At 37.0% G+C, this 20,454-nt stretch overlaps 1 protein-coding gene across 1 annotated transcript in view; it reads left to right on the top strand.

The window, feature by feature from the left end:
- LOC150095655 (coronin-1C-like) overlaps positions 1–20,454 on the top strand; it is a 145,823-nt gene that overhangs the window by 5,054 nt on the left and 120,315 nt on the right. The window contains exon 2 of the mRNA XM_090409935.1: positions 1,603–1,800. Within this exon, the coding sequence (XP_090266061.1) occupies positions 1,603–1,800 (198 nt within the window). The remainder of the gene's footprint in view (positions 1–1,602; positions 1,801–20,454) is intronic.

The following is a 20,454-nucleotide window of genomic DNA, read 5'->3' as shown; positions in this document are numbered from 1 at the left end:
TTTTTCATTCTGTATACAGGCAAATTGACTACAGAAAAAACAAAGACAGTAATGCTGTTAGTGGATAGCATTAGTGTGGATGGTAGGTGGTGATGGAGGGTGCCAGTGATGAGTTCTTGGAGGTGTCATGTAAAAATAATATAGTGATCCTTTATAACTTTTCTTTGGAACTTGTATTATGTTGGTATTTTAGCTCTGTGCATGGATGGCATGCTCCATTTTATGGTACTTGATTTATTTCTTGTTTCCTTGCAATAAACTAGAACAGATCTTCCAAATTGCCTTTAAAAAAAAGGTGGGTGGGGTGGGAGGAACTGATGAAAGAATTCCAGTGGAGTCAAGTTTATTCTTCATAGAACTCAAATGAAGGCAGTTTACTGAGAGGATAGAATGTGTCATGAAATTCAAAAGTTATCTTGGTACACAGATTCCTGGGATACCAGGAATGACTACAAAATTAACCTTTAGAGTAATTTGTTATCACTTCTAAATGATAATTCATTGAAGCTGATGCATATGAATGTTTTTTTTTTATTATAGAAAACTGTATAAAGAAAGATGTGGAGAATTACTATATTGTCCTGAACATCTGATACACTGCATTTATCCTATTGTGAGAAATATTTTGCTTAATACTCTCATCAGTGTTATTTATTTGTAATATGCTTGTGCTTCTATTAATAATAATCGACAGTACTTGCATGCCTTGAGGTACACAACCTGCTCATAACCATAGTTTTTGGCTAAGGTGATAGATGGCTTTGTGTCTAAATTGCATGTGTTCTTCTGGTCAGTTTGCTTAGGTTGTGCAATGAAACCTACCACCTCTGTAATAGACCATCTTACTCACCTTTAGTTGTAGAACCCTAATAAATATTCTCTGCATGTTACAGGATTAGAACTCAAGTGCTTCCAACCTAAGGATTTCTTCAAAACAACTGAGCTACAAAGCTCTCCTTGTGACATTGTTCCATTTTAAATTATTCTGAAAATGTTCATGGCACATTTTAGTTAAATTTCTATAAACAAAGAAATATTTTTGCTTAAATAATCTGCATTTAATGTTTATTGATATGTCAGTTTGTTTCAGTTAACACACAGAAGATGCTATGTTTGTTCTTCAAATGCCTGTGGTTTTGAATGGTATAAAGATCATTAGTGTCAGACATTTCTTTTGTTACCAGAATATGACTCTCCACTTCATTGATATTTAAAAAATTGATAATTAAAACACTCCATTGACCATCTTGAAGCTCTCACATCTTTCAGAATCCTATATTTGAAGAGTAACTGGAAATCATCTCTTCCATATTGGAATGGATTGAATCCTCTACTCATTCATTATATAAGCATTTTACAGCAATTTAGCATGCCAATCCTCTGCTACATTCCTAAGGGCAGGTATATTATCTCTGTAGCTATATGATCACAGGGCCAGTTTTCATGCTTATATCAGGAAAGACCACTTTGTCTCTTGAGACTAGCTAACTTGCCTTCAGTTGAAAAGCACTATATAACTTATTGCAGTTTATTTTATTGTTATTTTAATGCATGCTTTTGTATTTGGTAATGGTTTCTTAAACATTTTTTTTTTTTTTTTAGATGTCCTTTCGCATTGTAAGGAACAGCAAATTCCGGCACGTATTTGCCCAGGCTCTTAGACGGGAACATTGCTACGACAACATTAGAATAACAAAAAGTTCTTGGGATTCAAATTTTTGTGCTGTTAATCCTAAGTTCTTAGCTATTGTTATTGAAGCTGCTGGAGGTGGAGCATTCTTGGTTTTGCCATTACAGAAGGTAATGCATAATATTGGATACAAAGCATTCAAATTTGACATTTTTTATTTATGTAATTTATACAGTGTTTATTTTGGAAATGGCAGCAATCATTTAGCTTTAAACAATGTTTAAATGTTTTACAAAATAAAGCATATGAAATATAAGTAAAATCTGCAAGCCACTGAAGAAAATCCACATAATTTGTCAATTAAAACAAAGCTTATAATAAAATAGCACACTCAGCACAAATGATAGCCATTGTTTTTAATGGTTATATAAGAATTTTATATTTCATTATTTATGAATTTTTAGATTCATAAATCACAATATTTAATATCAGGTTAATAAAATTTAACCTGTATTCAAATGGATAAAGATATTTCTAGGCAGAATGACATATGGAGCATTTAGTTTAGAAGAGCTTTTAATGTATTGCTTTAGATATTAATACATCATTATAAATTATTATTATTATTTGGGACCTCCATGGAGTCATAGACTCATCGTGGCAGGCCCATTTTAAACAATACAGTCTATCATACCATTCTGTAAACTCATTCACTATTTGTGCTCTCACTACCCAATCAGGCTATACATTTGAAGGTCCAACTATCCTCCATGCAAAAAAGCCAGTCATCACCCTCTTACTCACATTTCCATTTCTGACTCCCTAGTGTCAACCTGTAACTACTTTTCAACATTTAAATGTCTCAGTCATATCTCCTCTTTCTTCTGTCAGTCAAACGCTAACATCTCCATGTCCTCAGTCTATCTTCATAGCTGACATTGTACAGTTCTCATATCATTTTTGTTATCTGCCTTTGCACCCTCTCTAAGATTAATTTATCTCTGGCAAATCCCAGCAACTAAATCTGAGTACAATTATCCATGTGTGGTTTTATCAAGACTTTATACAATGGAACCATTACTCTTCAATCTCTACTGGTCAGTGTCCTTCTCAGTAGTGCAAAATCCTCTGGGTTACCTTTCTCACATTTGCAATACAACCTGTAAACTTCAAGTTTCTATCAGTCATCTCCCCAAGGTCCCTTGTCTCTTCTACTACAGTTTCTCCAACACAGTATGCAGGCTCTCATTGATAAATCCCAAACTTCAACACCCCCCCACACCCAATTCATTTTCTTTTCTGTCCAGCTTATTCCTGAAGTGCTATTGTATCAACACTTTTACTAATAACCCATCCCAGATTCACATCTGCAAACTGAATGTTTTACTGCAATCCATTGAAAGTGTTATTGATATAAAGGGTAAACAGTATGGATCCCAATGCTAAGGCCTGAGGGACTCAACTTGTAACCTCCTGTCTCCTTGATACTACTCTCTCATATACAGCTCTGAAGACGCACTTAGGCTGATAACAGCTTATCATGTGGACCCCCTGTTACGTGCTTTTGTAAAATCCAAAAAAAAAAAAAAAAAAACCAATATATGCATTTCTCTCATTATCCACCCTTGTTGATTAGGTTACTGAAATAAGAGCACTCCTTAACAAATCCATGCTGACCCTTACAGATCTGTCCAATGTGATTCAATCTCTTGCTAATTTCTCCAGAATCTGAACAGCTATAGAAGAAATACAAACTGGTCTGTAGTTCATTATCAACTTCTTTCCATGTACCCTTGGGGGATGTATACAGGATATTATGATATTACTACATGAAAAACTTACATCATTATTAACTTCCTATCAACAATTTTCCTCGAAATCAATCTGTTATCCGACAAGACTCCACCATTATCAGATCTTATATTTCTGTCTTCTAAGGCACTTTTTATTGTATCAATCTACCTATATCTTGGTCTTCCTCTAGGTCGTTTTCTTGGCAAGCTGGCAGAGAACACTTATTTTGCTAATCTTTCCTCCCCCATTCTGTTTAAGTGACTGTACAACCTGAGATTAGCTCTACTAACACATACCTGAATGCTAACAATGCCAAGCTCTTTCTCGACATCCTCATTTTTAATATGATATTGACATTGATGTCATCTGTTCACGTTCCTAATCTTTCTCAGGACCCTCATATCTGTGGTCTCTAGTCTATGGTCTTGTGTTTTATTTCTAACCCAGCTCTCAAACCATAAGTTAAAATTGGTTTGAACACTGTCTTGTATATAGCTAATTTAGTGTTTTAACTAATTTCTCTCTTATTCCATATATAAATGTATTCAGCTTTACTAATTCTGTTGTCTATTTCCATATTTAATTTGCCATTTTCACTAAAAATTGCACCCAAATACCTGAACTTGTTCTATAGGTTCACCATTCAGATACAGTTAATGTTTTCAATGTTTCTGCCTATTTTCATTGTCTTTGTCTTGTTATTGCTGATATTCATACCAAATGTATTACAACACTTATTCAATTTAGTCAGGGAATCTTATAGCCTTGTACTGGATTTATTTAAAAGTATAACATCATCTGCATGAAGTAAATAACTGAGCTTAACTTCTCCAAATTTGATATTAGAATTAATACCACTTTCATTCATAATGTGATTCATAAAGATAATGAATAACAGAAGGAATAATGTACATTATCCGACACCATTTTTTTTGATTCTGACACCAAATTTAAAATCAGACCATCTTCCTCTACATCCTTCAGTTCTAACTGCTCACTTAGAACTCAAATAAACACTAAGTATTTCTTACTATAATATCCCATTGATACCATATAACTATAGCATTTTGAATAGTTTTTCTCTTGGCACCTTGTCATATGCCTTTTGCAGGTCTACAAAGCTTAAATACAAATCTTTGTTATATTCCCACGATTTCTAAACTATTTGTCATAAATTGAAAATCTGATCCTGACAGCCTCTATTTGGCCTGAATCCAGATTGTTCTGCACCAAGCTTGCCATCAACAATCCTTCTCAACTGTTTCTGAAGTATACTTCCATAAATCATACCATGAACATGCAGTAGGAAAATACCTCTATAATTCTCACATTCTGTTTTATTCCCCTTTTTATATTTGGATACTATGAGATCTCTTCTCCAATCATCTGTAATTCATCTCTCTGTCCAGGCCTACTGAAATATGCAGTGCAGCCACTGCAAGACTTATACCTCCATACTTCGGCATTTCTGGTTGAATATTATCTACTCCTGCTGTCCACCTTTCCACATTTTAGGCTTTTGATGGCTTTTTTTTCTTCAAGTATGGATGTGTATTCCTGATTTCATGCCTGTTGAGTGTTTTTTTTTGCCACTGTGCTGTCTCTGATTGTTTCATTTAGCAATTTTTCAAAGTAATTATTTTTTCTCCAATTTTCATGTCACCTTTAACATCTCTAATTACTTTTACAGCACTCTTTGCTCCATTTCTGAGCTTTTTCAATAGTCTCCAGAATATTTTGCTGCCTTCCTGATATTTATTTCCTATGTTCTTGCCAAACTCATCCCATGATTTTTGTTTAGCTAGTTTTGCGCAATGTTTAGCTTTTTTACATTTGTCTCTGTATTCTCTAAGAGCACCAGCTGACTTATTTTCCAGGAATTTTTGGTATGCTTTCTTTTTTTCTTTCACTGCCTGTTTAACTTCCTGTGTCTACCATGGAGTTCTGATTTTTCTATCCTTGCAGATAACCTCACCAAATGCCTCTCTGGCTGAATCAATAAATGTTTTCTTCAAGGCATGCCACTGAATCTCCAAGGTTTGGTTCCTTCTGAAACTCATTAATTTTTTCTTAAATAATGTTTGTGTATTTTAGTTCTGCAGTTCACATCTGAGAGCTGCTCAACTCTTTATTCTCTTTAAAACTTTCTTACATGTTCTTCTTTTCAATATGAAATTAAATTTTATCCTGCTCAAGGACTAAATGGTGATCGCTTCCAATTTTGAATCCTCTGTATACTCTGGTGTCCCTGCACCAGGGAGAAAACATCACTATCAACAATAACTTAGTCAATAAGACTTCTTATTCCTTTGCCTCTTCTCTCCATGTGAATTTGTGCACATTTTTATGTTGGAACATGGTGTTGGTAATAACCTGTCCGTGTCTTGAGCAGAAATCCAACAGGTATTTCTCATTATTATTAACTTTCCTCTTTCCTCCAAATTTTCCCAAAACATTTTTGTATGTCTGACAATCACTTCCTACTCTGCTATTTAGATCTCAAACAAGGACAAGTTTTTCCTTTTTAATTGTGTCAGTTGCTTTCTCTAAAGCCTCAAAAAATTCCTCTACTTCTACCTTAGTAGAACCTTCTGTGGGACCATAGGCACAAATAAGTCTCATTGTCCAGTTCTCCATTCCGATATCTGTCCACATCATTCTACATGATATTGCCTGCCATTTATTGAGATTAGCCTTGTAATTAGTGTTAAACACTATAGCTACTTGCCTGCCATTCATGGAGATTAGCCTTGTAATTAGTGTTAAACACTATAGCTACTCCCTCTTTTTCCTTATTGTTATTGCCTGAATATAACATTTTATATTTATTGCTTAGAAAGATTTTACTAGATTTTGTCTTTTTTGTTTCAGTTACCCCTATTATATCAATCTGGTACTTATTTCTTGGCCATTCAGGCTTCTTATGTGGATAGTACCGATCTTGAAGTCTGGTGATATTGAGTTGGGATGTGTTTCAGGATTTGTTCCAGTAACTGACTTTTCGCTGTTCATCCTTATTCCCTGGCAAAAACAATCAAGGCATTTTTTTATCCGGGCTATGCCCCATCCAGCATGAAATTCTGTCCTGTTGTACCATCATTTGACATTGTGGTTTAAGCTAATAAGAATAGAATTTGATTGGCTAAATCCCAAATTGCTTGCCCATCCTCATTCTTTCAGTATCTAGAATATCTAGGTACATACCTAATAGGTTGCACCATGAGAAGGTGAGGATTGGACATTAGGTCAGAAGCCCTGGTCGGTTCTCCACATTCCTTTAAAGACAGTGTGATGTCTCCTCTCAGTTATATAGCTTTGACCCTTAGGTACCCTAGTCTATAGTTTGACACTTCCATTCTACCATCACCTTTATACAATGAGACAAACTTATCCTCCTTCCATTCCTTGATTACTTTTCCCCATTGCCAGACTCTCATTGAAAAGCCAAGTCAACTGAGCTGTCAACTACTTAGCACATTCTCTTAAAACCCATGGCGAAATCTCATCCAGGCCTATTGTTTTATTGACATCCTGAGAACTAAGTATTTGTAACGCACTCTCTTTTTGCACTTCCAAATTTTAAACCCTTTCTGTCCCCTCTAGTAATAAAACTGTTTTTTTCCAGAATTAAATACCCTAATAAATTGATCATTGAACAACTCCACTATGTCTTCTGTAACAGTTATGGTACTCTACTCCTATTTTTGTCTAACTTTGTCATTCTTCCACATTTCTCCTTCTACTGGTCATGCAATGAAAGATTTCCTTCAGATTTTCCTTGGATCTCAGGACTGATCTCTTCTTATATTGAAGTTTTGCCATTTCAAGTTATTGAAATATGGTACACCTGATTGTGAAAAAGTTTTTCTGCTTGGTTATAATGTATATTATAGGTGACAAGAAATTATTTTATTCTATATCCATACCTAAGCATAAATATAAAGTATCTTTTTGAGTAGTCTATAAATATATATAGACTGTTGACTTCCTGTCACTTGCCTTAGTATCTCATAATGCTAAACATTATGGGAAGAATCACTACTGCTTTCGACATTTATTGAAGTCTCAGTGGGTACACAACCAAGAAGATACCAAGTGAAGTCTCCATATACAAGCAGACTAGTTGTTGAAAGAGTTTTCACTTTGTTATACTATAAGTTAAGGACTCCAAGAAATTATGCTCTTGGTTTCATCCTTTACCCAAATGTAAATAAAAAGAGTTTGCTCATGAAGTACCATCACGATACGGTTACTTGTATGTGGAGATTAATGCCCTCGAATCAATTGCCTTAGTATCCCATAATATAAAGCATATATTCTTACAGATGTATAATATTATGGGAAGGGCCACTACTCAGGCTAGTTTCGACCTTTATTCACATCTCATCAATGGGCGTCAGACCCAGAAGAGATACCAAGTAATGCAGAAGTCATATATTTCCCATATACAAGTAGTCAGAAGGTGTCGCACCTTATTACTAAAATACTCTGGATTAGAGCTAGTTATTCAAAGTTTTTTCACTTGCTTATACAATAAGATGCCAAGAAATTATATTTTTGATTTCATCCTTTATCCAAGTGTAAGCAAACAAAGTTTGTGTGTAAAGTAACTTCACAACTGGGGTACTTCTATATGCTAAGGCAATTGATGTGAAGTTATTACCATCTGTATTTTAGTACTTAAAATTTTGAATTAAAAAATTTTTAATTTTTAGTAATTGAATACTATAGATTATTTCAGTAATAAGGTGCAACAAGTATAATATGCGATTTTAGTATCTTTCTTATTGACATCAGACTTTCTTAATACTTTAGTTTATTTCTCATGTTGTGAGAATACTTACTAAAAAGGAATTGTTATCTTTAATTGTGGTGATGTTGAATTTGTTCAGCTGGCTGACTTTTCGTTGTTTGCTGTAATTTCTGAGAAAAATGTGTGTGGTGGGCATTGTTTAAGTGGGCAATGCCCAACTGGCATCTGTTTCATCATCTCACACCATCATTTTTGTTTATAGTTTAAGAGATTGCAGAACAGGCATTCCATCTCATTTGGTCAGTATTTGCATGGATCATAATAATAGGGTGCACCTTAAGAAAGTGAGAATTGGACATATTATCCTAAGACCACATGGAGTCAAAGACTCATCTAGGAGGTCCCTTTGTCATACAAACAGCTCATTATACTACACCATAAAAGCATTCAAATTCTCTGCAGACACTACACTCTCACAAGGCATTCCAATCATTCACAACTCTGCATGCAAAAAAGTGCTATTTACTCCCTGTTCACACCCTCCTTATACAGCTTCTAGGGATGACTTCTTTATCTTCCCTGAACTCCCACCATTTTATGAAAAACGTCTTCAACATTGTTATATGTGACATAACTCTATATCAACTTGTACAACCTATCATATCACTTCTTTTCCTCTTATCCACTAGACTGTAAATTGCATCTTCTCAACCTTTCCTCATATTCAACATTCTAGAGATCAGAAACTGCCTTAGTCAGTCACCTCTGGACCCTTTCCAACATCTCTTCATCCTTTTGAAAACCAGGTGACCAAATCTGTGCACAGTGGTCTGTGTGTGTGTGTGTGTGTGTGGCATAATCAGAGTCTTATACAATGGAACAAGAATCTCCTTACTTCAACAAGTCAGTGTCCTAAGCATAATTCCCAGAATTCATTGTGTTGTCCTCACAATTTTGGCAATGCATCCTCTAAATTTTAGATCCTTATCCACCACCACGCTAAGATTTCCTCCAACTATATATCCTCACCAAGTGTAAATTGTACATCCCATCTTTGTTTCCCAAATTTTAAAACCTTACATTTTGCAAAACTGAACTGGCATTCCCACTCCTATGCCAATTCACTCAATCTAATCAAGTCTTCTTGTCAGGCTACAAGATCTGCTCTACTCATAGTTTACCTCAACTTTGCATCATCTGCAAAAAAGCTATCCCCATCCAAATCTTCCCCACTATCATTAACATACAGGTTAAACAGCAATCGCCCTAAAACAGATCCCTGAGGCACACCACTAGTGACTTTCCTCTTTTGGGATATTGTTCCCCCATACACAACTTGCTGTACTAGTCTAATGTTCAATCTCATCTGCTCTAGTTTGACTATGAACTTATCATGTGGTAATCTATCAAAAGCCTTTGCAAAATCTAAGTATATACTGTATATCCATTTCCTTTGTCCAATGAAGAAGTCACCTTATTGTAATAAGTAAGTTGATTACCTAAAACATGACCTTCCTTTAGCAAATCCATGCTGTCCATCAAAGATAATACCATTGTTGTCAACCAAATTCTGGATCCTGTTTCTTACCAGCTTCTCCAACACTAACCACAATGACTGACACATAGATAGCCTATAATTTGATGATTCTGTCACCTCCCTTATGAAGCAGCACAATCTTGCCTAGTTTTCTCTCATTTGGAACTGGATCCAGTGAAACACTCATATTAAACAACTATATCAAGGCAGATGTCAACTCTAGCACATTCCTTCAAAATGCATAGTAATATATTATCAATTCCTTGAGCCTTATTAGCATCAAGTTTATTCAATCCCCCATATACCTCTTGCTCACTTATAGTCAGTCTTTTCTCCTCATCATTGACCACTCTCAATGATGTCACATGCACAATAATGAAAGACCTTTATGAACTGCTCATTAACTACTATCCCAACTATATTGTCCTCTGCAGCAGTTGTTCTTATACCATTTTCTCCGATCAGTGTCATCCTTCCATAATCATTCTTCTCTTTTTTGCTGGCTAGATATTGAAAGAACTCCTTAGAACTCTTTTCAACTTTATTAGCAAACTGCTGCTCATACTTCACTTTTGCTACCCTTGCCAAGTGTCCCTGCTTGCCTGTTTTTTGTGATCCTCTTGGAATCGATTATTACCACTCCTCTTATGTTGCCTTCATATTGACTTTTTCCTCTGTATCGCATGCTTAATCTCTTCATTCATCCATGCGACATCTATTTTATTTAACCTTCTGACCCTTGGAATACATTTAGGCATTGCTTCTACCATTATAGTTCTTGAATATCACCCGAGCTGCATTGATCTCCTTTCCAGCCAACTCCTCATTCCAATCTTCTGCAGTCTGTCTCCTGAGCTTCTCATAATCACCAGCCTTCTAGTCCACATATAATGTATTTTTCGATAGATAATGCGCATGTTATCTATACAAAAAAAAAGTCTAAATTCGTTAAAAATGAACATGCGCGGTATACATTTGAAAGGTATGATAGATAAATCAAATGTAATAACAAAACTAAGGTATTACTTAATATTTATTGAACATTACACTATTCAAATCCAAAAAAATTCTTCATCAGGCTCAATATTGAAAGAATAAATTGCATTAATAATTTCGTTTGGTATTTCTTCAGCTTCATAATCATTGTCACTGGACACCACTGCATTCCCATGTGCTTTAATGAAACCATTTCTAACACAGTTTTCAATTACAGCAGCCCAACTTTTTACAATCCATGTAACTATATCTTTATATGATGTTCTTTTCATCTGTCCTGTTTTGTTATATTCATAGATGCCATTCATCATTCAGTCTTCCCACTTAGCCCGCAAATTGTCTTTGAATGGTTTATTTACTGCAAGATCAAGGGGTTGGAGTTTTTTTGTTAAACCACCTGGAATGAAGGCCAATTTGGAATACTTACTTACAATTGTTTTAACTTCTGCTGTCGTGTATGCCCTACACGAATCCAACACTAACAGAGATTTTGAGTTGAAAAATGCCATTTTTCTCTTTCGCCACACATTCTCCAACCACAATTTCATAACCTCCGAAGCATCAACGCCACACAAGTTTTCTCTCAGAAACAAACGAAATTTAGCTACTTTCGCGTCCTAGTTGCAAAGCAGATTTTGTCGAACACTAGTGGAGGAGTGCACACTTAAATTGTTTCTCTTCATAAATCCAAAAACCCAGATGTGTAGGCCTTGAAATCCTTTATATTATCTTTTTGCACAATTCTTTTAGATTCCTGCAACACACAGGCAGTTGATATTCTCATACCTTTTAGCTCATTCACTAACAACCCAATCAAACAGTTTTTTTCCTATGGTTGGCGTCTTCTAAACCTCGAGCATGTTTCCTCGTATGTAAACATTGCGGGACTGTTTCAGCCTTTCGCCATTCACAAACACTACTTTCTCCAACACTGAACAATCTACCAGCTTCACAATTCCCTTTTTCCTTTGTTATTTCTACCACTTCAAGCAGAGGCTTAGCTAGAAAGGGGGGGCGGTCCACCACGGGCATCACTTTGAATCTTTTTGAACTTTTGTAATTAATTCTACAGTACAGTCTAGAGAACTCATTTCTAATTATTGTAATACTACTGCGAATTTTCCTCACAATTGCTGTAAGTGTTGCTAGTTGTGAGAGGATTTTTTTAAATAAAATTGATTAAGAATTATCTACATTACTATGAAATAGACTTTGCCAATGTCATCAACAATTTTGCTAACAGAAAAGCAAGAAAAATAACATTTTAGAATGTTGAAATTAAAGTTTTACTTCAAAAATAAACATTTTTTTAATTTATTTCCTTATACGTCGTTTTGACTCTTTGTAGTTTTTTTGGTGTGTATTGAGAGGGACTTGGGGACTGCCCCGGGCAGCAAAAGCTTTAGCTATGCCACTGACTTCGAGCTTGAACTGCGCTGTGTAGGATTTTCTCTGAGAAGTATTTCTGTCTTCCATGGGTAATTCAGATCTAATAACAATGTAACTAGTTACAAGAGAACAATTACTAGCAGTGCACATGCTTTTAAAGAATTCCTCCGTCCTCTGTCTGCACTTCCTAACTCTACCGCTAGTTGGTGCATGTGCGTTATCTATATATAAAAAGGAGTGATGAAAATGTTGGGGGTGCACGTTATCTATCGAAAAATACGGTATTCTTTCCTTTCAGAGGACCTCACACTGCTGGTAAATCATTGCATGGTCACTCTTGCCAACTGGTGGGTGATTTGATATCTCATTTATAATGAGATCATAATTTTCTGAGTAGTTAGCATATCCGCTATCCAACCAAAAATTTCTCAGACAATCACAAACATCCATGCCCTGGGCATGGATGTTTGTGATTGTCTGAGAAAAATACTAGTAGTGGTAGTGGACGGTAGATGGCATTGGTGTAGTTGGTGGATTGAGTGGTGGAGACAGAGAGCTAGGTGCCCCCTCTCGATGAGTCTTTGGACTCCCTGGAGGTTTCAGTAATAATAATAATAATATAATAACATCCTTTGATAATATGATCAAATCCAAGACCCGTGATCCTCATATGCCCTCTGTTGCATACTGCCTGGGTTAGTTGCTCCTGAAACTTAAACTCGTTTTCTTTACTTACAGTTGCTATCTGATCATCCCGGTCTATATTCCATAATCAGAATTCCCTATAATAATCACCCTTTTCTTATTTGCTTGGCTAATTTGATTATACAATTCATGGTCACTGTCATCCACATTACCAGGTCTATAACAACATCCGACTAAGTATTTCATTCTATTCACCTCAGTCTCACGCCATAACTCTTCTCTATCATCAGTGGCAACTCCTCCCTCATTGAACTGGCATCCCCATTCACTCAATCTGTTCAAGATATCAAGTCTCGTAAGGCTTGATATCTGCCCTACTCCTTGTTTGTCCCAACTTTGCATCATCTGCAAACAACTGAATATCTCCATCCAAATCTTCTCCAATATCATTAATATACAGGTTAAATAGCAATAAAACAGTTCCCTGAGGAACACCACTAGTGATTTTCCTCTTCCGGGATATTGTTCCCCCATACACAACTTGCTGATACCTAACAGATGCCCATCTACGATCCACTGTGCTAGTCTAACGTCATCTGCTTTAGTTTGACCATCAACTTATTATACAATAGTTTATCAAAAGCCTTTGCAAAAATCAAAGTATACTACTGTGTATTCATTTCCTTTGTCCAATGAAGCAGTCACCTAAGAAGTAGATTATTAAAACATGACCTTCCTTTACCAAATCCATGCTGTCCATCAAAGATAATACTATTGCTGTCAATCTAATTCTGGATCCTGGTTCTCACCAGCCTCCCCAACTTTAACAACAACTGACACACACACACACACACACACACACACACAGATAGGCCTATAATTTGATGCTTGAGTTCTGTCACCTCCTTTAACAGCGCAATCTTGCCTTCTTCCTTCCATTCCTTTGGCACTTGTTTAACCTGGTGCTAGACACATTAAACAAGTATATCAAGACAGATTCCAACTCCCTGGCACATTCCTTCAAAATTATTTATAATATCAATTTAGAAATAATTAATAGTAGTTATTATTAATATCAACTGCTCTCGAACTTTCCATGCAATCACAAGAATGAAAGACCTTTTATGTTGCTCATTAAATATCTCAAATATATCTTCTGCAGCAGTTGTTTTTATACCATTTCCTCCTATTAGTGTTATCTTCCAAAATCTTTTTTTGCTGATTACATATCGAAAGAACTCCTTAAAATTCTTTTTGGCTTCATTAGCTAATTGCTGCTCATACTGCAGTTTTGCTACCCTTACCAACCAAGTCACCCTCTTTGCTTGTTCATTGTAATCCTCATGGAATTAGTTATTACTACTCCTCTTATGCTACCTCCATGATGCCCTTTTCCTCTGTATCGCATGCTTAATCTCTTCATTCACACCTACCTTATTTAACCTTCTAACCCTTGGAATACATTTAGACATTGCTTCTATTGTACAATTTTTGAATATCACTTAAGCTGCATTGATCTCCTTTCCAGCCAACTCCTCATTCCATGCTCACTTGTAAGCTATCTGAGCTTCTCATTATCACCAGCCTTGTAGTTCCACATATACCTTTTTCATCACAGAGGTTCTCACACCGCTTGTAACCATCCAGGTAATCACTTCATAGTCACTCTCACCAACTGGTGGGTGATTTGATATCTCATTTATGATAACATCCTCTGATAATATGATTAAATCTGAGACCCGCAATTCTCGTGTGCCCGCTGTTACATTCTGCCTGAGGTAGTTGTCCTTCATAAGCTGAAGAAACCCATTTCTTTACTTTTGGTTGCTATCTCATCATTGCGGTCTATATTGTCATAATTAAAATCGTCCATATTGATCACATTTGGCTTATTTATTAGGCTAATTTGATTATACATTTCATGGTTACTACCATCCACATTACAGGTCTGTAACAACATCCAAACAAGTATTTCATTCTATTCACTGCAATCTTGCACCATACTGCCTCTAGCATTATTTCCATCTTGCAACTCTACCTGGTATAGACATAAATCTTTCTCTATCATCGATAGTGCTCCCCCTGCCTTTTTATCCTTTCTATTTTCACAAAACACATCATATCCTTTCATCTCTATTCCTGTCAAGATGTCATCCTCATCCAACCATGTCTCACTAATTCCAACAGTTTTTGGGTGGACAGACTCAATTAATAAAACCATTTCATTTGCCTTGTTTCTTACACTTGTAGCATTTGTATACAAACATAATAGCTCGTTCCTGGATCTACTGCAAGTTTGACTGATACCCCTTATTAGATGCTATTTCTCCATATTTAACTCGAGCCATTTCTTTTTCTCATTTTAGATCATCTTTTTCATCTTAGAACCTTCTTCAAATCCAACTGTTTTCTATTGATTCCAGGTCATCCCCTTCCCTTTTTTGTCTACACATGCATTCACACCTGAGCTTCACTGTTTCCCTTTTTGTCTTGCACACTTGTTCTCTCAATCTGCATGCTGATGCTATTCACTTCTTCATTCATAACCACCACTTCAATCTCTCCTGCTCTTTCACGTTGCTTCTTATTGGATCAGATTCATTCTTTGCACTTATTTCTCCTCCTTCCAGCAGCAGTCCATCACTATTATCCAGTTCAATTTGTCCTTCAAACTCATACTACACATTAGCAAACTACACTCCTTTCTCCTTTTCCATTTCTGCTAACCTATCATTCACAATCTTTGCTCTCTACCTCATTTCATCACTCTCATACCTGGGCAACACACTAACTACGTTTTCTATCACGCTATCATCTTTCTTTTCAACAACCTCCTGATATCCAATCTTATGTTTTCCTTGTTCCCAATCAAGTCATTGGTTTTCATTACCACTACCAACTCTTTTGCTTGCTTGTTTGCTTGCTTATCCAATTAGAGTGAATGAGGCATATCCAATGCCTCATTCACTCTATTCGTTTAACTCCAGGAGAACCATCCTTGTGCATATTCTTGTTTACCACACCTCTAATAAATGAATCCCCATACAATGTCACTCATAAGTCTTTCGTTACCTCTTTCAAACTGATATAATTCTTTTCATCATTTTCATTCTTCCTTACACATCTTGAATTCTCTTAATTTGACTCCACATCTTTCATCGCTTGCCTTATCTTGACCATCTCTACTTTCAAATCTTGCATCATATTTTTGCTCTCATTCACTCTCTCAATTTTATTGCCAGCCCTATGCGCTTGTTCACTGTCGGCACAGTTCGCCACCTTACCTTTAATTGAACTCTGTTTTTCAACTTCTGCTACATTTGCATCTCTTTCATCTTTTTTACCATCAGTTATCAGATCGCTCGTTTGCTTTTTTCTATCAGCAAGCACTCATCCTCATCGTGGCATTATAGGTAATAACACTTGCAGTTACCAATTCATTACACTTATCAAGTCCTCATTCAGATCACACATTGCACACACCCCTCCTTCCATCTGCCTTAAATATTATTATTATTAAGAGAAACCTCTAGGGAGTTAGGGACTTATCAAGGGATGCCACATTCTACATGCACCAGCTATCATGCTTATTCTTGAATTCATTTACACTGTTTGCACTCGCAAAATCCAATGGCAGTCCATTCCAATCACACACACCATCCTATTAGAGAAAAATATAGCCCTCACCCCCTTTCTTAGCAGCATACATCCTCAGCTTCAAAGAATGCCCTAGTGTCCTTTCTCCACCCTCCATAAATTGAAAAATTCCATCACCTGAAATCTTGTGTGACTTTTCAGCAGTTTGTAAGTCTCAATCATATCACTCCTCTTTCTGCTGTTTGCTAGTGTCTGCATTCTACAAATTCTTAATCTGTCTTCATAATCAGTATTCCACAATCCTGACATAATTTTTAACATGCTCCTTTGCACTCTCTCTCTCTCTCTCCACTGTATCAGAATGACAACTTAAACCAGGAGATCTGCACACAATACTCCAAGTGAGGTCTTATCAAGACCTTGTAAAGAGGCAAAATGACATCCTTATCTTTACATGTGAATGTTCGTTTCAGTATTGCAGTTATCTTTTGAGCTGTATTTTCAATCTTTGCTACATGACTCTTGAACTTCAACGTCCTACTTAACAAAACTCCAAGATCTGTAGCTGATCAGTTTTTCTAATATAATCCCACTAATATAACATGACATTGAATATCCAATCTGACTGAAGTGCATCACTTTACATTTACTGATATTGAACTGAAATCCATTTTCCAATGCCCACAATTCCAGCCTATTCAGATCATTCTGCAAGTACTGCATATCAGCAGTATTTCTGATTACCCTACTTATAATTGCATCATCAGTAAATAGCTGTATGTCACTTGTCAAATCCTTCCCATTATCAATGTAATGTACAGATTGAATAACAGTGGACTAAGCACCGATCCTTGTTGTACACCATTGGTTATTTTTTTTTTTTTTATATTAATCTTTGTACTGGTTATGGGCAGTACTACCCTTACATCTTGTCCGGACTTGATATAGGCCTAAGCCTTTACAAGTGTTTTACCCTATGCCTGTTCTAGTTATTATTATTTTATTTTGGGCTACTCCAGGGAGTCCTTAGACTCACCAAGGGAGGCCCTAAACATCATGTCCACACAACTATTCGACATTCTCACAGTATCTATCATACCTTGCCTTGAACTCGCTCACTGTCATAGCACCCACAACAGACTCTGGCAGCTTATTCCACTCATTTACCACTCTAAAAGTAAAGAACCCAGCTCTAACACCCCTGCTAACCACACTCTTGCCTAGCTTCCATAGGTGTCCCCTAGTTCTCCCACCACCAATCCTGATCTCAAAAATATCCTCTGAATTAATCCTATAGAATCCTTTTAGCAATTTGAATGTCTCAATCATATATCCCCTTTTCTGCCTATCAACTAGTTTCTGCAACCCACAAATCTTCAACCTGTTCTCATATGGTTCATTCCATAGCCCTGCTGTCATCTTAGTCACTCGCCTCTGGATCCTCTCCACCTCCTCCCCATCAAGAAGGAACCGAGGTGACCAAATCTGGGCACAGTAGTCGAGATGAGGTCTTATCAGGGCTTGGTACAGAGGTACAATAACTTGCTTGTCTGTCCTTGTCAAGGTATTTTTCAACAACCAAGTGAGTTGATGAGCTTATTTAGCTACTTTTGCAATGTGCCCCCTAAACTTCATCTCCCTATCCACCAACACTCCCAAGTCCCTGGCCTCATCAATCTCTTGGAGTACAGTTCCACCAATGTGGTATACTGCTGCTAATCTTTTCACCCCAAAATGCATAACCTTACAGTTTGTCACATTAAATTGACATCCATTCTCCTTAGCCCAGAATTCCACTCTATCTAAATCATCCTGCAAGACTTTGACATCTTCTGCATTCACTATCGCCCTACCCAACTTTGCATCATCAGCGAGTAAATGAACTGTTCCACTTAGATCCTTCCCTATATCGTTAATGAACAGATTAAACAGCAGTGGTCCAAGAACAGAACCCTGCGGCACACCACTAGTCACAGGCCATCTTTTGGACTCTACTCCTGAATAAACTACTCTTTGATATCTCTCCATCAACCACCCCTATATCCATTCCCATATGTTGTAGTTTATGGATTAGAATTCCATGTGGTATCCTGTCAGACGCTTTTGCCAGGTCCAGCAGTATCACTATCACTGTAAACCCATTTCCCTTATCCAGTTCTGCCGTCACCTTGTTATAAAACTTGAGCAAGTTATTGAGGCATGATCTACCCTTCACAAAGCCATGCTGTCATGAAATTGAGATACTGTCCCCTGTACAGTATCTCATTTTCATCAATCCATTCCTGTATTTTTCCCTTGACTACTTTCTCCAAGACCTTGACAATGACTCCTGATATGCTGATCGGTCGGTAATTTGCAACCGTAGTCTTGGATTCTCCTTTATGCAGTGAAACTATTTTCCCCTCTTTCCATGCCTTCGGGACTAAACCAGACCCAAGACTCAGATTAAACAACTTGGTCATGGGCACTGATAATTCCTTAGCCGCTTCACGCAAGACCCGTGCCGGTATACCATCCAATCCCACAGATGTATTCACGTTAAGGTTCTGTAATAGACTATTCACCGTCACTTCATTCATCACAATTCCCGTATAAACTAATAGTTCCTTCATTTTTTCGATGTCACTACCTGGGTGATATACTTTTGCAAAGTGCGCGCTCGGTAACTCCACTATATCGACTGGTTCAGTGACCTCCTTACCATCGTCATTCCTTAAAATCATCTTGCCATGTACAGTTTTTATCTTGCTTGCAGCATACAAAGAACTGTTTGGGATTTTCTTTTGCTTGCATAGCTAGTTTCCTTTCATAATCAGCTTTTGCTGTTTTTACCACACTCATTACCCTTCTGGCCTGCACTTTATACCATTCATGTGTGCCTGCAGGTCACCCCTTTCTTTAAATTCCCTCCACAGTTGTTTCTTTTTTTGCAGCTCAAGCTTAATGGTGTTATTCATCCATTTAACCCCTACTTGTTTTACTATTCGGACTCTAGGTAGACAATCAGCCATAACCTCCTGTAATTGCTCCTTGACCACTTCCCATGCTCTATCGACGTCCAGCCCTTGCAGTTTTACATGCCATGGCCCTGATTCAAGCAATCTCCTAAACTTGTCAAACTTACCAGCACAGTAATTCCACATATACCCTGTCTTAATCAAAAATTCCACACCCTTAGCCACCTCCCAAGACCTTATGATCACTCTCACCAATAGGCGGCAACATGGTCATATTCATTACAGTCAAATTGTGAGATGCTATTACCAGGTCAAGCAATCTCACACCCCTAGTATTTTCAATTACATGCTGTCTCAGATAGTTATCCCTTAATAATTAAATAAAATCCATTTCCTTCCTCACATGTGTCCTCTCCTCCTTCCAATCAATGTTGGCATAGTTGAAATCCCCCATAATAATTACCCTCCTTCCACTCATTTCATCAATTTGTTTATGCATACTATCTCCACCATCTATTCCATCACCTGGTCTATAGCAGCACCCAACTGTATATTTTATTCTGCCAGTCTCAATCTCACACCAAATAGCCTCAAATGAGCTCCTTTCACTATCCTGTAATACAACTTCAATTCTCCTTGGCTGCAGTTCATCAGCTATCATCAATAACACCCCTCCCCCCATTTTATTCTCTCTGTCCCTCCTAAACATGTTATGACCTACACATTCTATCCCACTAACTATATCATCTTCCATCATTTTTGGCCTTCCACCATTTTTGCCATTTTGTCTTCTGCCATTTTTGGCCTTGAGTGGCTCTTCCTGTGGCCAGGAAGAGCCACTCAAGGCCAAAAATTCTTCCTTCTTGTTCCTAATACTCCTGGCATTAGTATACATGAAATGCAATGATCCCTTTGTCCCCCCCCCCATCTTGATGTGTTATTCTAAATGTCCCATTCCCATTTTTTGTCCTTAGTGCTGGCTCGGGTACATTATATACATTTTTACACTCAACTGTCTCACTGAAGTTTGCATATCCCCCCCCCCCTCCTTGGTAGTTCTAGTTTCCCTGGTTCTGCACATCCATTTTCACTTCATTCAGCAACACTTTTTCCAGTCTCCGCACACCAAGTCCATTCAAATGCAGGCCATCCATCT

The sequence above is a fragment of the Typopeltis vanoorti genome, chromosome 20, assembly GCF_054136105.1.
Source record: "Typopeltis vanoorti isolate ZY-2024b chromosome 20, IOZ_Tvanoo_1.0, whole genome shotgun sequence".
In the NCBI taxonomy this organism is placed as follows: Eukaryota; Metazoa; Arthropoda; class Arachnida; order Uropygi; family Thelyphonidae; genus Typopeltis; species Typopeltis vanoorti.
The sequence above is the reverse complement of the archived record's forward strand: the minus strand, read 5'-3'. Positions and strand labels throughout refer to the sequence as shown.